Below are 17650 nucleotides of genomic sequence, written 5' to 3' on the forward strand. Positions count from 1 at the left end.
ATCTAAAAATGTTTTTAACTGCATGCCAATGCATCGTCTTAGGGCTGTGCATATATTTGCTCACTTATAAATGAGGCAAACACCATCCTGGCTATATAGAGTGGCATCAAAAGATTCACCGCCATCATACATAGACAACTTAAGCCTAGGTTCACTTGGAGTTGAAATCGGCTTACAATTCTGCATTTTGAACCTGCGTGGAGCCATTGCATATACTTGGACTGCATAAACTGACTTCCCAAGAAATCATGCAACAATCCCAAATCTGACATCTCAAACGAGGCTTGAAGATCAGTCTTAACTTCTGCAATTCTGTTCTCAAACAAGGTTTCAAGATCAGTCTAACTTCCGCAATTATGTTCTCAAACGAGGCTTCAAGGTCAGTCTTAACTTCTGCAATTCTGTTCTCATTGGTGCCTATGAATAGCATATCAACCACATAAAGGATGACTATGATCAAATCCCCTTTGTCTCTCTTGACATAGAGGGTGATTTTAGTTGGACTATTCTTCAAACCCTGGTTGGATTCAATGTGTATTTTCTCATGCCAAGCCTGTGGAGCTTGTTTGAGACCATACAAAGCTTTACGCATCCTATAAACTTTGCCATCCTGTCTAGACATCAAAATCTGACTCACATGGACTTCCACATGCAAGTCCCCATTAAAGAAAGTAGTCCTTTTTTTTCAATGAAAAGACTTCTATTAGGTAGGAAAAAGGCCCCACGAGCAAAGCTCATGGGAAGAGTACATCATGCATAGCATGAAAAATAAATCACCTTGAGTGGGTCAAAAAACCTGCTCATCAAGAAGAAAAAGTAAAGCTCCAAGCCTCAAACCTGGGTGGACTCCGAGACAAAAGGGGAGTGGAGCACTCCCTAAGGAAGATAGTCCTCTTGGCCAAAGCCGCCCTAGAAGGCCATTGCATACTCAACCAAATGGTCATCAAAGTGTGTATAGTGTACGCCCAAATACTAGCCAAAGTGTGAGAAGGGTGTGGACCTGGGAGCCATCAAATGCCATTGTGCACCTAAATGTCCATATATGCCATGCTGAAATGCTCGTTGAAATCTCCAAAAAAAGTGAGGCATGGAAAGGTATGTATCCACAGAAAAGGGGAACATGATCCAAAGAGCAAGACTAAAATCAATGTCGTCAAACCTAAGGAGCCCAAGAGAAGCTATGCATACCTCAGGCCCCACATGAGTGGGATGCCTTTCAATCTCTTCTTGTGAAAAGGGTGGGATTCTCTGAAGCTTAATCTTGAAGCCACCCCAAGATTTTAGAATGGTAGCCATAAGAGGGGAGGAAGGAACCATAAATGCACCGAGGTAAAGATCCAAATGGTATTGTCCATCCAATCACCACTTACGCAGGGGGGGCAGAATTGTATGCAATGAATGAAGAAATCTTTCCAAGGCTTCAGTTTTGACCAAAGCCCCTAACCACAATTGTGCAAAGCAAGGCCTTGCATGCGAATTGGGAGCAATGTTATTGAGGCCCCCTTCTTGTATGGGGAGCAATGATATTGAGCCCTCCTTCTTGTATGCAGAGAATCAAAGTCTCTCAAGCCACCTTGGCTCTCATATTTCTAGAACCATAAAGTTTACTCCACAAGAATTCCTTACCTGCCTTTTGTTAGCACTTAGCCTTGGTATGAGCCTTGTAGGTTAGGTCAACTCTATGACTTGACTTCTTTGGTCAACCATATGGTTGACTTGGCGGCCATATAGGCCACCCTTTGTATTTTTCTCTTATCCATTTGAGCAGTACTATGTTTTGCTCCAGCTTCTTGTTTGCTTCCCACACTCCACTCCAGTTCCATTGCTTCCTGTACCAAACAATGGTATTAGAGCAGGTTCTCTTGCTCCTACCTGCCTTCCCTCGTGCTCTCCCATTGCTCCTACCTGCCATTTTGATCCAGCTCAGTTCGGTGAAGACACATTTGATGCACCAAAAGAAAGCCAGAGCCCGACCACAACAACATATCCTCCTCAGGCAGCTAGTAAAATTCTAGTCGGAATACGGTCAGATACCATCCAACAACCCGAATGCAGTAGCAAAGAGCAACTACATCATGAGGAGGAAGAAGATATCTCTAATATGAATAGTGACACTCTACTCCAGAGGAAGAAGACCATCCGAAATACAATAGACATGGAGCAGGCTGACAATTTCTTCAGAGAGCTATTACACTCCAAGGTGCAAATCACATTGGACCAACTATTAAATCTTGTACCAATATTCAAGGAAGCTGACAACCAACCCAAGGCACTTGTGAGTATAATAGAAGGTTGTTTGCTCAGATCTGGACTCTCGGTCATTCGGGCTTTCCTCCACTTGCTCCAACCTACTCTAGCACCATTTGGCTGGGATTCTCTCCCTCTCGACTCAAATTTGCCTGTATTCGCCCTATTTTGACTTCATTTCCACTCCGACATTGGGGATTTTGGATCTATTGATGGAAGATTGTGGGATACTCTTAGATTTGTAGGTTATTTTGTCACATTTTCTTAATTTCAGCAAAATTTGGGGCTTTTGGTCATTTGCCCCAAATTTGACAGTTTTGCCCTTCCAGATTTTGGGGGTTTTGTCAATTTTGTTGAAATTTACAATGAGATTGGCTTGATACGGCCATTTTTGGGCATTTGGTAGACATTGCATGCAAGAACATTGACATTGGCTTGGAATTGCAGCACATTGAGTCATATTTGCAACTTGCAGCACAATTTGGGGCTTTTCACTATTTGCCCTATTTTTGGCATATTTGCCCTCATAGAATTTGGGGCTTTTGCCAGATTTGTTGTCCATTGCAGTGACATTTGCTTTATTCAGCTAAATTTGGGTATATTATGCATTTGCCCCTTGATTTGGACTTGCTGTCCTATCAGACTTGAGGCACATAGCCTCCATCTGGGACATTTACAGCTCAATTGATCATTGGATACATTTGCAGACATTTGCCCCCTTGTTCTGGCTGATATTTTTGTAGGACATCTATCTTTGGCAGGGGGGGTCCTTTGACCGGACAGATATTGTTTTGCAGGTCATATTTTTTGGGACAGCATGCGCATTTAGCTCATTGTTTGAGCAGTCAATTTTTGGTTGGTCACAACCTGACATTTGTTGTCATTTTTGGACAGCCAGCTTACTTTGCAATGAAAGCCTTGAGGCTACTCTTGAGGCCGCATTTTTCCTTCAGGGATTTATTTTTGCAATGGGAAGCAACGATTGGATTGGTATGTTCTCCGTTGAGGACAAGCGCGATGGACCCAATTATCCCATGTGGTCATACATGGTGAAACATTTGTTGGTTGCCAAAAAAATTTGGGGTAGTCTCAGGATCGGACCTTCGACCTCCCTCTGTGGCTCCCACTCCGGATACTGCTACAGCTAAGGCAGCTGTTACAGCCATATCTGGATCTACTCACTCTTCTACTTCTACTCCAACCCCTCCCCCCACACCCGAACAGGTCAGATGGGATGGTAGAGATGCCCAAGCACATTCTATCATTGCTTTTTCACGTCTTGGCTAATCTTTACAAGGTTTGCACAATGAGGCACGTGTTGCTTTCTTACGTAGTCAATTGGAGAATATCAAAATGGAAGACGGGGACATCATGGATGCATACATGACAAAAATCAAGGATTTAAAAGAGCAGCTCATTAATGTGGATGAAATTATTTCAGATGCTCAGGTAGTGTCCATGACACTCAATGGGCATCTTGAGTCCTATTAGGGGTTTGCTACTATATTGAGGTTGGTTGCCATGGGCAATCCCAACTTGGGAAAGCATAATGAAAGGCAAAATGGAAAGGAAAATAAAAGAACAAGTGCTAGGCAATGATAACCAAAATACTCACATGATATAAAGCTTGATGTTGACTGATATGATAGACAATAGATAAGTACAACACTATATAGTGTGCCACTAGACTCTAGAAAGTCACAATGTCTATGGGATATCTCCCAATATGACACATGGCATGTCTAGGACTCACTAGACTATAAAACCACACCTAGACCACCTAGAACACTCATTTTAGACTCACTTTGGCTTCATATTCCAAAACCCCCCCATGAAGGCAAGGTGAGAGACTACTGGAATGAAACCAAGAATAGAACATGACAATGATGGTCCTCAAACTGTGCACCCTATGTAACTCAGAGGCTAAAGTCCGAGCGTGTTCAGAGGTTGATCCAAGCATTCTCATGGCTTGAGACTCAACATGCTCAGAGGCTCACGTTATAGCATGGCTACATGACCAGCTCATAGGTCTAGGAATGCACCAACATCTTGGAACTCGGCCAGGTTTGATAACGAGACCTATCAAAGCCAATACATATGGCTCCCACAATACATCCCCCCCTTGGCTTCATAACATGACATGTTAGGAAGCCACACACCAAAAAAATAGGAAACCCAATATATCTTTTTAGAAGGACTATCCAAGGCAGAGGACCTTTAGACTCAATGAAAACCAAACACTCATTACATATCATTTTAGGGGAACTACCCAGGGCAGAGGACCCCAAAATACATCAAGTTGTAGGAATAATAAAAATAGATCTCTTAGGAGTAAGAGATGTCCTCCAAGTAGCTAATGCACATGTGTGCACATCCCTGCGAGATGATGATGATGTCGATGAAGCGCTAGGTAGGAATGCCCCAAAATATGTGTTGGTGAAGTCCATGGGGTAGCTACAAAGAGCACTCACATGATGACTCTCAAAATGCTGAAGGGAGAGTCACCAATGTTGACGTAGAAGCCTCAAGTACCACGACCAATTGGGAAGTCAATTAATGCGAAGTACCTCAGGCACCGCCGATCGAATAAGCAATACAGTGATCTTTCTGATTAGTGTATTACCTCGAGCTTGATGTAGACCACTCTACATCAACAAGTGAAGGAGTCACCGCTATGTAATATCAAGAGCTCACATCAAGGTTAAAGAAGGCGACATGGGTGTTAGCATTGGCAATGGAGGTGGCAAGCCAGTTGTTGAACGGAGCCTTTTGCTTCCTGTGTGGTCGTTGGAGCAAGCCTACGTGGTCGTTGGAGCGAGCCCGGCCGGTTCTATAGTAATGGAAGCTTGCTGGAGTTTGGTCATCAACGAGCAGGAGCTGCGTGCGCAGCAGCAGCAGCTAGAGCTAAAGCTGCGTAGCTAGCAACCGGAGCTACGTCGACAACAGCAGCAGCGTGGGCAATGTGGAGGGGAGCTGAGCAGATTGTGTGTGGTTTCGGGCTAGGGGCATGCGGCCCTGTGACATGGCGGAGAAGGAACGGGCTGTGGTGCAAATAGATGACGAGCTGTAGGAGTCCTCAAGATGCAACGGCTTCAGTGTGGGCGCCTATGCGCTCTGATGGCGGGTGCTACAGCTCCACGCGGACCTTCCTTGCTGAGGCTCGAGGTTAAGGGCCTGCTTGTTGGTGAAGACAAACCCGATGTTGATGGGGTCTTCGATGGTGAGGCTTGGGTGGAAGAGGGAGTACTCAAGTAAGAGAGGAGAAGAGAGCTAAGGTAGAGAGAAACTCATGAGGAGAGGGAGTGGAGGAGCTAGCCTCTCCATAGGTCTGAGATGGGCTTTAAGACCCCCTCATTCTTTGAGGAAAGCTAGCTCTGATACCATATGAAGAGACCTAGTAGCTAGCTAGAAACGGAATGGAAATATGGAAAGCATAATGAAAGGCAAAATGGAAAGGAAAATGAAAGAACAAGTGCTAGGCAATGATAACCAAAATACTCACATGATATAAAGCTTGATGTTGACTGATATGATAGACAATAGACAAGTACAACACTATATAGTGTGCCACTAGTCTCTAGAAAGTCACAATGTCTATGGGATATCTCCCAATATGACACGTGGCATGTCTAGGACTCACTAGACTATAAAACCACACCTAGACTACCTAGAACACTCATTTTAGACTCACTTTGGCTTCATATTCCAACAATTAATTTCTAATCCATTGAAGTCTGGCTTTCGTTTCTCCTCCGAGGATGGAAGTCACCATTTGATGCATCCCTTTATCAACACGTTGTTGGTTGCCTCATATACCTTTGTCATATCCGGCCTGATCTTTAGTATGCCATTTCCCAACTCAGCAGGTACATGCACAAGCCTAGTACGCAGCATTGGCAAGCAGTGAAGCGGGTCTTTCGATACTTGAAGGCCATGCAGCATTTGGGTTTACTCTATGGTTCAGAGGCCCCCCTTGTTTTGCATGCATTCATGGACACCGACTGTGCAGGATGTTACGACACTAGGGTGTCACACAACGGCTACTGTTTTATGCTTGGAGCTTCATGCATCTCTTGGTTCAGCAAGAAGCAGCCTCCTACAATTGCCACATCCAATTGTAAGGCTGAGTACAAATTAGCTTTCACAAGTATAGTAGAGTGTGTTTGGCTTCGCAAGTTACTTGCAGATCTTGATATCATTCATTCAGCCCCACTCTACTACGATCTACACCGACAGCCAGAGTGCTTTCGCAGTTGCTATACACCCAGTGTTTCATGCGTGCACAAAGCATATTGAGGTCCACTATCACTATGTTCGAGAGCGACTGTCTGGTAGAGACATCCAGTTGTCCTATGTTCCCACCGAGGAAAACTTGGCAGATCTTTTCACAAAAGCTTTACCACGGCCCAAGTTTGAGGCATTTCGACATGCTTTACACTTGGCTCATTTTGTTACGTGAAGGATCCCTCTGTACATATCATAGGTTGCTATATCCCTCTAGGACGAATATGTGCAACCATGAGGTAGTTTCTAGGCATTTCTGAGATATTTCCAGGTTACTTTAACCATACCATGGAGGGGGGTTTGTTAGCACTTAGCCCTAGTATGAGCCTTGTAGCTCAGGTCAAATAGAGTTGACTCTGGTCAACCATATAGTTGACTTGGGAGCCATATAGGCCACCCTTTGTATTTTGTGAGTGAGTTAGTCACCCCCTGTGTCGACCTCAGCTAGGGCCCACTCTAGGGTTTTGTCTCTTTGATTACCCTAGTCACCTAGTGCAATCTCTCATTTGTGTGGTGCTGCTTGAACCCGCTTTGTATACAATCCAAGCCTCGCTCCATTTTCCAACATTTGATATCAGAGCGGGTAGCCCCTCAATCCCAACAAATCCCCAACCCTTTGGAGGAAATAATGTTGCGAAAACCTTAAGTTTTGTCGCAAAAGACCCTATCCTCCATCTCGTTTTTGGAGGCAGTGTGCTTCAAGAAGATATTGAAGGCAAGGTGAAGCTACCTCTAGCTCATTGTGCTTAATACAAAGACATTTGTTTCCTTAAAATTCCTCGACAAGGCACTCGTGGTTATGCTCCCTCCTCCTTGATCTAGTAATGTGGTTCAAATATTTAACAAGCAAGTGACCCCATTGACCACTCCAATTAAACCATCGTGGTTAGTGATGTCATGCACATATTGTGTAACACAAATGTGTAAACGTACCTTGTGCCACATGCAACAACATTTGGAGCATACAATCTTCCCTTAAGCGCTATGGACACAAAATGTTACTAAGGATTGGACACAAAGCATTAATATGATTGAAATTAGGGAGGACCTGACTTGGTGCCTTGTCTCTTTTATCTAGTGACAATAAGACACGAGGAGATTTGTACATCCCTATGGGAGGAATAAGTGGGGTCTATCACACCGCCAAAAATGACAACAAAAGCATGCAAAAGGCAATGCAAAGCTTTATTAAGCAGCCAAGCAAAAGATGACATGCCTTGACTCTAAAGAGCAGTGTTGATAGTGCTTCACATAGTATTTCTATGTACTTCTGCATTTTACAATGAAGCATTTATAGCATGTTTTTAAAATTGTACCAGCAATTACAGATTTAGCTGCTAAATTGAAAGTCTCATAACTAGAATCATCAAATCATTTTCATGCTAGACAGAATGAGCTGAGCGTGAGCACTTTGGCAAACTTCTGGTTTAAGCCCACGGACATCACCTCATTGCCTGCAAAGATATCCATAGCATGATGAGAAACAATTGGAAGTGACACCAAAGCTCGTCCTCCAGTAGGATAAGTTACAAGTCCCGCCTTTGAGGCATTGTCTTCCACAAATCCATCCTCTGATATTTCAAATAGCTGGGCAATCATTTGCAAGGCTCAGACAAACAATCATCACATTATAATTCACATGTATATCATCATAATTCCTTTTGATAGAGCAACACACCTTCATCAGGCCTCCGTAATTTGCAACAAAAAATCCATATCTGTGATATACCAGGAAATAGATGTTTTAATGTGCAAGCATGTTCAAAAATGTTGCTGTCCAATGACAAAGGAGTATAAAAGCACATGATATTTTCTCATGCTTCTTAGAAAACTGACCTTCCACTACCCATACGATCCACACAGCAAACAGAGCGTCCAGCACACATGTTTGCTTCATCCATGTTCATAGGCAAGGAAAACAAATCAACCCAACTGGAAAATAGCACGCATTACATATATTAGAGTAAGCCCATGGGTAAAAACACCTTAACTTTCATAACAACACTAGACAGCACCTTCAATGTTGAATAATCAAGTAAGCACTATTCATTACACCTGCTTCCGATTTTGCTAAAAAGTCGATCTGTCACCTTTTTCCGACCAAGAAAAGCATCTGTATTTAGAACGTATACCTGCACAGATATCAACATACTGGAGTCTGTTAGCAGAATAATGTTTGTTGTGCACAGAAATCATGTTGATAAGCAGTTTGCATTGAGCATGTATGAAGCCGTTATTCACTTTTGTCAGACTTTAGCATTCAAAAACAGAGTGAACAAGATTCACTCTCAGGATGATCGCAGGCTGATCAGCAGGCACTGCAACAGGGATAAAGAAGGTGAGGACAAGGGTTCTGGGAGAGGAAACAGCAGTTGGCAGGTTACATCCCAAACGTGGATGTTGTACACTAATTCTAACCCAAAGGTAGGTTGATAGCCTAGGTTGATACCTGAACTAACATAAGATTGCGTCTGGACACCTCTGACATGGTTGTTATAACTATGATAGTGTTGAAAATAGAGAATAGAATCACTCACACCTCACTCCCGATCTAGCTCATACATGGAGAGAGAGATAGCAAAAAATCAGATATATTCCTCCACAATCATGGGCAGACAAAAGCTCAAAGGATGAGCGTGTATAAACAGCCAAGTGAAGCTGTCCAAGATGATAAGCCTACTCCTCTCTGTGCGCTTGCCTGTGCAAGGCTTTCTGTGCAGGTGATGAGAAATGAGGGGGGGAGAGGGGGATTTTTATAGGCCTTGCTGGGCTGAAGAAAACCGACCAGTAGGGGGTCGGCCTATTGGGATATCTCAAGGTGTATGCCCCAGGCACACCTTGGGTTCTATGTGTGTGTGCTAGAGGCACAGTTAGGTACCCATAAGCACTGTTAGGTGGTGGCAGATGCCACATAGGCTGATTGAGAGAGTCTAGGAGCTGATTGAGGAGATGATTGTGGAGCTTGGTGGCTCATGTAGAGGTGCCTACATATGGACCTCACCCTTCTTCATTCTATGAGCATTCTCTTGTTTTGTGTTCAGCTTCATGCTTTCCTTTCACTTCTTCAACATGGTATCAGAGCACTATGATCCTCCTTGAGCCCATTTATGCCATGTCATCATCTTCTTCTTCTTCTTCTTCTTCTTCCCCACCTTCCTCTCCATTTTGCCCCTTTCTGCCCAACCACTTGGAGGGCTGAATTCTCCTCCTACAGGTGACCTCTTCTAGAGTCCTTTTGGCTGGAGAGACCCTTCATATAGGCGACCTTCCACGTCAGAGCAATTAGGGAATGCTGCCCTCAGACCCGTGCAACAGCCACTTTCTTTCTGACGCCATTTCGTGCAATACGACTTGTTGGAGCAACCATTTCGGAATTCCTCTGAGCCACGCTTGCACAACAAAATGAGCTAGCCCCTGTCCAAATTTGAAGTGAAATGGTCCACCAAGGAGGGAGAAAACGCGAAAAGACCAGTCGACAATCAAGCTCTTGGCTATGGCGACGCGACGCGGCATTTCGACTTTCCTCTTCAGTGGCTCTTCTTTGGTATACTCCTCTTTTCTTTGCTTTGAAGAGGGAGATCCAAGCCCTCCAAGATCAGGCCTCTATTTTGGACAGTTTTGACAGTGTTGTAAATTTGGTGCTACATTAGATGCTACTTTAGCATTTCTGATACTTTAAAAAGTTGAATAGCATCAGTACAATTGTGGCTACAACTTTCCTTTAGGTTGCTATACTTGGATTTGCTTGGAATCCTTTCATTTAGCCACCTCTATGAAGCATGCAAGTTGAAGTATCCATTATGATTTTTATTATGGAATTCGGATACAAGTCTTTGCTACACCAAATGCTTGTACTTTGAAGCTTTTTCTAGCCTTGTAAGAGAGTAGACACTGCCCATTTTGGGTTAGACCCCCTCATGGCTACCTTCTTGAATATTGATAAGTTCAATGGTAAAGGTTTTCACACATGGCATATGAAAATTAAGTTTGCATTGATGAGGGAAAACCTCTGGGGGCTTGTGAAACCTGCTTCAACTTCTTCTTCAACAGCCTCTAATGCTGGAGAATCCTCAGCTCCTACACGCCCGGCATGAGATCCTGCTAGAGAGGAGAAAGCCTATGGCATTATTGCTCTTGGCTTAGGAGATGACTATATTCATCACATTTCTGATATGGAGTCTCCTTCTGAAGCTTGGCAAAAGCTTGATATTCTTTTTGGTGCTAGCTCTCACATCTCAAAATTATCACTTAAGATTGCTTTCTTTGAATTGAAGATGGCTAATGGCACTCCCTTGGCTGCTCATGTCAATCACATGCAGAGTCTCATGACTCAACTTGCTTCTATCAACTCTCCAATCACTACGGATGATGCAATGGCAGTATTGCTCAAAAGTATGCCTGAAGATTATGATCATGTTGTCACCACATTGAAAAAATCTTCCTAATCCTGCTCTTGAAGGTCTTATTACTGCCCTTCAAGAAGAAGAAAGGCACAAGGAACTCCGGAGAGGCAATGACACAGCCTATGCCATAAAAACTCAAATGGGTAAGTTTCCACCTTGCAAACATTGTGGTAAGACTAATCACCTCTCAAAAGATTGCTTCAAGATCAATCCTTGCAAATATTGTGGCAAAAACAATCACCATGAAAAGTTTTGTAAGGCCAAAAAGAAAGCAACTATAAAACTAGAAACTACCAATTTACTTTCAGTTGACGTGCCTCCACAAGATGAGGCCTCCTATGATGATTATGCTTTTTGAACCAGCTCCACATATGCTCCAGATCTCTCTTTTATGTTGAGTCAAGGTACTCTGCCTGGATAGTCCTCCAAAATGAATGGAATAAACTATTGTGTTCTTTGTAAACACCTCTGGTCACCATATGATGTAGGCCATGTGTATGTGTTTAACTCCATGGTACCTCCTGCAGACATTGTGTGCATGTACATGCAGGGGAGATAACCATTGGGGGGTCTTATGTATCCCTTTGTTTGCCTCACACCCTTGGGAACCCTTGCTAGCATGAGATCCTAGCCATAGATTTATCCTTGACCACCGTGAGATGGCTTGAGAGACTATGTGACTAGATGTATCCTTGACATAGCCTGAGGCATTCCCTTGAGGGGGGGTTTATTGGGATATCTCAAGGTGTATGCCCTAGGCACACCTTGGGATCTATCTGTGTGTGCTAGAGGCACAGTTAGGTGCCCATAAGCACTGTTAGGTGGTGGTAGATGCCACATAGGCTGATTGAGAGATTCTAGGAGCTGATTGAGGAGATGATTGTGGAGCTTGGTGGCTCATGTAGAGGTGCCTACATATGGACCTCACCCTTCTACGAGCGGCGTCTTGGCCCGTGATGAGGCCTCCTGTGGGAACTTGTCCCTGTGTTGCTTGCCTTCCACGCAAGCCCTGCAAACACGATCATTGCCTACAATCGGTGAAAGTCCATCCACCATCTTTGTCTTCTGCATCTCGACGGGGGTGCCATAGTTGACGTGACCGAACTGCTCATGCCACAAGTTGGATCCGCCATAAGCGGAGCAGTACTCAGTGATGATGAAGAGAGCGCCGGTCATGACGTTTGCCGATTTGGTCTTTGGCTCCTCCTTGGACTTGGACGACTCCTTCTTGAGATCCGCCTTCTTCTTGCGGCAATCTTTAGCAGAATGACCAAGCTTCTCACAGTAGAAGCACTTCATTTGCCTCTTTTTCTCTGCATCCTTGGTCTTGCTTTTGTTCTTGGAGTTTTTGAACTTACCCTTGCCCCTTGCAACGAAAGCCTTCTCGTCCGATTAAGTAAATAGCTTTTCCCGAACCTCTTCCGGCAATAGTAAAGGACCAAGCTCCTCAAAGGTGAGAGGCTTGGTCCTCTGTCTTGCAGTGACCGTAGTCACGAAACTCTTAAAACTGCGAGGTAGCTTGTGTAAAGTCAACAATGCCAGATGACTTGAGTGTATCTTCTGACCAACTGCTGCGAGCTGGTCCCTTACCACCTTGACTTTTGTTAGATGGTCATGAACATTGTCTGCCTCAGTCATGTCCAGATTGTACAGTTGATGTTGGAGCATAAGAATTCGAGATTTTTTATATGTTTCATACAGATCATTCAGGATAGCCCACGCCTCTACAGACGTCTCAGCCATCTAGATGTGCGGAAGAACAGAGTCCGCCGTGGTCCCAATGATTAATGCTACGGAGTGGGTATCTCTGTCTTTCCAATTCTCAAGCTCTTCACCATCTACTGCAATGACAATCTTCCCCTTGCTATCTAGCAAATCTTCCGGCTTTGCCTCCACCCTCGTTGTCAACTTCCACAACTTCCGAGCCACTAAATGGCTCCAGATTTTTACCTTCCAGATCGGGTAGTTCGACCCGTCTAGCTTCCCTGACTCTCCGCCGTTTGGGATGGTGAATGAGAGGAATCTGGAGGAGGAGGAAGGAAGAGAAGGGGCTGAAGAGGCAACAGTAGAATCTTTGTCCTCCATCCTTGCTGAAATAAAGAACAACAAACTGTAAACTGAATTTGCAGTGGAGAACTTGACCACGCAGCGAACCTGAGTGTCGATTGGAGTCGCCTACTTGCTGAGGTACTCCGATCTAGAGCTGTAAACCTTGCTCTGATACCATGTTGGAAATAGAGGATAGAATCACTTACACCTCACTCCCAATCTAGTTCATACAACACTCAAAGAGACAGAGAGAGAGAGATAGCAAAAGCTCAGATATATTCCTCCACAATCACGGGCAGACAAAAGCTCAAAGGATGAGCATGTACAAACAGCCAAGTGAAGTTGTCCAAGATGCTGAGCCTATTCCTCCTCCCTACACACTTGCATGTGCAAGGCTTTCTATGCAGGTGATGAGAAATGAGGGGGGGAGAGGGGGCTTTTTATAGGCCCTTGCTGGGCTGAAGAAAACCAACCAACAGGAGGTCGGCCCCCTAGTTGCAGCACTGACCTCAAGGGCGCCTCCACCGACCAGGTTGGCTGGCTTGGGCCAACCCTATAAATAGGCCCATGTGCCCAGCACATGGGCTGCTGATGCAGTCCGTAGGCCCCGCCCAAATCTGCTCCATGAGGTGCCTAGAAGGCCGCACAACTCTTCCCTTTGCTGCACGGGTTCCAGCCAGGTAGGTTCTCTGCTCCCCTACCCCCCTATAGTCTCCTGCCCCCTTGTCCTCTCAAAACGGGGGCTCACAGGTGGGGCAGTGACTTTTCTAGCAGATAGTTGGTCACTATGGACAACTAGGACAGATGAGACTGTCCTAAGCTAAGGCTGTATTCACTATGACCCTTACGATAAGACTCTATCTACCACACATGGCCTTCAGGCACCAACCTACTACCACATGACGCTGGTGTGACATGGTAATGGTTGCGGAGAATTACCTATTTGAGCTGGGGGTGCACGCCTGTTGCATGCTAACAGCCCAAAGGGTATTTTAGGGAGACGTTTTTCCCATGTGATGCGTCTTAGATACATTGCCTTAGGGCAGGTAGGCCTTCGAGCAGGGACTCGTTGCGAGCATGACCCTCTCAGAGGGTCTGTGGTATCGGATGTAGGTTCATACTGTAGGGAGCTTCCTGACTCTAAGATGGCCTAAAGCCAGGCTCCGGGGCCCGATGTACAGATCCTATGGCTGCACGGTGAGTATGCTTGTTCTCCTTTTATGCTTCATGCTGACCTGCAGAATGTTCTTGCAAACTATTTGGCATTGGAGTCTATCTCACCCGAAAACTATTGGTCAGTTATGAACCAGACCATGAGAAGTTGTTGCAGGGGAACAAGGTTGGGTGGAGAACAGGCGGGCGGGGGCACAGGGGGGGCCGGGGGATGGAAGTGTTCTGGGATGTGTCTTTCTCAATACCACCATGAGCACATAGCTTCAACTGAGTACGTGTGATGTGAATATGTAACCTTTGCAGTGTTCCACTCATCTGTGTTTTGGAAGATTCTAAGATGAAATAATAGCATTAGTTTAAAACAAAAAAGCATTGTCATGTGCAACAAAGTCTACAAATTGTATTGAAAATTATGTGTACTGCCCTCAGCAGCAGTCAGGCATGAGACATAGAAAACATTTCTGCATTCAGCTAAGAAGTGATCCTATAATTTCCCAACATATCCATCTCCCTACTGGTGTTATTCAATTTGAGATCTAAACTAATCTGTGCTATCCCACAACAGGTATCCAAGCTACAATTTGCATTCATATCTTGGCCACGTTTTGCGTGGTATTGGTCCCTTGTCAATAGCCACCAGCAAATCAAACAGAGCTTGCCCTCTGCTTAGATGTACCTCGACTCTACTCTAAGGAGAAATCATCATCTTGTGTCCTACCCACAGATGTGGGGACATGCAGCCAAACCAGCTTCTTCAATGTTTAATACTGAATTGTATAATTTTCAAATATTATTCAATATATAACTAGGCAGTAGCATCTGTAACACATAATTACAATTCACATATTCAATTAACATTCCATTTCTCTTTGTGGGTTTTAAAATGCCTGAAAACAACAACAAAACTATACACCACCTCCTCTTCACCATCACCATCAAAGTCACCAGCTGCAACACCAATTGCTTTTCTTTCGGGATCCTCTAGAGGACTTCCAGAAGCAACATTCACCAGCTTCTGTCCTGTCCACTGTGTAGCACGAATATAGTTAACACCTATGACCTTGGGTCCAAAACACCGTGCAGAAACCATCTACAGAAAACAATATCATTTTTACAAAATAAGACACTATTACAATAAGTGGTAAGAAGACAGTATATCTTGCCTTTGCTAGAGGTAAAAACACAACAATTATGGTGATACTCAACTCTGTTTTCCAAGTTAATACACAGTGATACAGCCTCCAAAGCTAACTCCAGAGAAGACAAGGGAAAACAAGGGGAGAGAAATATCAAATACGAATGTGAAAGCAACCAATGTGAGTACCCAAACATGGGACCAATCAAATGCACAGATTGCATACTGACCTAGGAACCATTCAAGAGAATGTTCCCTGAGCTTTGGGTGTGGGCCTGGCAGCATGCCAAGAGTAATGGAGATACAAGATAAGACGACAAACAAATGAGCTCAGTATGGCTCAATTACGACCTTAGAGTACGTCAATAGATAGTCCAAGCTGTTAGGAACCGTGGGTGCGATCAGAATTGAATTTTGACAACTATGAAATTTTAGGGTTTTTGGGAGTCACACGTGGCAGACTGCCACATGGAATCTGTGCTCGCAGGTCAGTCCACCTGTCCCACACATGTGGCACAATGCATGGCAAGTGGCACATGACAACTCTACACGGAACTTCAAGCACTCCAATGGTTTGACAAGGAGCAAGGGTACTAAATCCAAGGCTCACAGGAAGCAAGGGAAAAGAGAAAAAAGTCTACACACCAACATGCTACAGCTTAAAGCCTAACCTTGAAGGAGGCAAGGAAAAGAGAGAGAGGGCTCTCGATACAGTTAACAGCGTGCCAATGAATTGACCGATCTGTAAAGAGGGACACAACTCTACATAGAGCTCCAAGCATGTCAATGGTTTGACAAGATTGCAGAAAGTTTTATTGTGAACGAAGTCCAAGCTTGAGAAAACAAAAAACCAATGATATTAAATAATAAGATTTTCTCAAAATGCAGTGCAAATACACACAATACATCATCTGAGAGAACGAATACCTCGATCGAGGTATATGACCTGGGCATAGCATACCTCGATCAAGGTATTTGTAGGTACAAAACTGGAATAGGCAGGGGACCAGAGATGCTGGTTTGCACATACAGTGAGATGGTTTGAGCGACTGGGGTTACATATGGATAGACTTCCTTCCTTCTAGTATAGCATTTGATGTGCCATCCTCCCCACTCCAGTATCATGAGGTCAGCCAGGTCATACGGGAGGATCTCTAGAGCTTCACGCATTCCGGACCTGGTTGGAGCCAATCGAGCTTCCACTGAAGCTCAGCTTCTACAGGGAGCGTTGCCTACATATCTCAAATGAGGGGTTTATTGACCCACTAGGGTATACACGGGTTCACTTGCCCCATTCATTGAGGATCTCCATTGGGCAGTTCGGGTCTCTTCACATAGACTCTGCATTGAGAGTGGTCCGGTAGAGGGTATACCAAGGGAGAGGCATATATGAACGTTGTGCAACCTGCAAGAGGTTGAAACTTGAGTCTAAGGAGCATTTCATCTTCAAGTGCCATTTACTATGAGATTAGAGGACGTTTTTGTTGCCAGTTTAGAGATAGCTCCAGGCTGTTCTCCCGATTTCTCTCTTTTCCGGATCAAAGGTGCCTAGCCGTGTTCATCCATGAGGTCGTTAGGCATCGTGAGTGCTTACTCCAATCTCAGAGACATGAGGAGCATACCCTGGTGGACTCTTCTCAGAGCATGATCACATATTTCTTCCAGCCAGACCATATAGACCCCCCCTCCACAAGTCAGAGGCATGATCGAGACCCAGAGCCAATGACACGGCAGCTCAGATAGAGGACTGACGCACAGATTACACTTGGGGATATTCCCTCGATGTTTAGAGTGGGGGTAAGACCACCAAGGGTGACTGTCGCACTTGTTAGGCGTAGAGTTGTGACCAGAAGACAACAGAGTATTGCATCCACAGGAAGTCGGCAGCATTCTATATCTGATTTCGTGCTATCATTTCCTTGACCTTGATGAGGGAAGGGACCATGCTGACTTAGAGCACATTTCACTTTATATTATGTATTATGTATTATGATGATAGCTGTTCTGATGCCAATGATGATAAGGATGAGGATGACTTTGTAGAGGACTACTTTTAGGATACAATTTTTTTGGCTTTTATATAGGTGTGGATGCTTGCTTAGTAGCTCCACCACTCCAACTAGTTTGTATCAGGTTTCTCACAGTCTCATAGACCCATCGTTCTTTTGAAAACTTTAATAAACTCTCTCTCTCTCTCTCTCTCTCTCTCTCTCTCTCTATTTCAGCATAGTACTCAGCAAGGCTCTTAGCGCGCCCTTTGCCCCAGCCCATTGAGGCTTGTATGAGTTTTTCCTTTTGGTGTACTTTGCACTTTGTCCCATAGGCCCGCGAGGCCTCCTGCGGATGTTAATACATCTTT

At 44.5% G+C, this 17650-nt stretch overlaps 1 protein-coding gene across 6 annotated transcripts in view; it reads right to left on the minus strand.

The window, feature by feature from the left end:
• The window catches only part of LOC147895085 (uncharacterized), a 163196-nt gene that overhangs the window by 85206 nt on the left and 60340 nt on the right, over positions 1-17650 (minus strand). For 3 of the 6 annotated variants that reach the window (XM_087383899.1, XM_087383896.1, XM_087383900.1), the window contains 5 exons: positions 15070-15183; positions 8587-8663; positions 8368-8463; positions 8210-8249; positions 7978-8118 (listed from right to left, as the gene is read on the minus strand). In XM_087383899.1, coding sequence (XP_087240025.1) covers positions 7978-8118; positions 8210-8249; positions 8368-8463; positions 8587-8663; positions 15070-15183 — 468 coding nt within the window. The remainder of the gene's footprint in view (positions 1-7977; positions 8119-8209; positions 8250-8367; positions 8464-8586; positions 8664-15069; positions 15184-17650) is intronic. The other 3 variants (XM_087383901.1, XM_087383898.1, XM_087383897.1) reach the window with 2 other exon arrangements.

The sequence above is a fragment of the Dipteris shenzhenensis genome, chromosome 13 (genome assembly GCF_047967505.1).
Source record: "Dipteris shenzhenensis isolate YYH24624 ecotype China chromosome 13, Dip_SZ_1.0, whole genome shotgun sequence".
Taxonomy (NCBI): Eukaryota; Viridiplantae; Streptophyta; class Polypodiopsida; order Gleicheniales; family Dipteridaceae; genus Dipteris; species Dipteris shenzhenensis.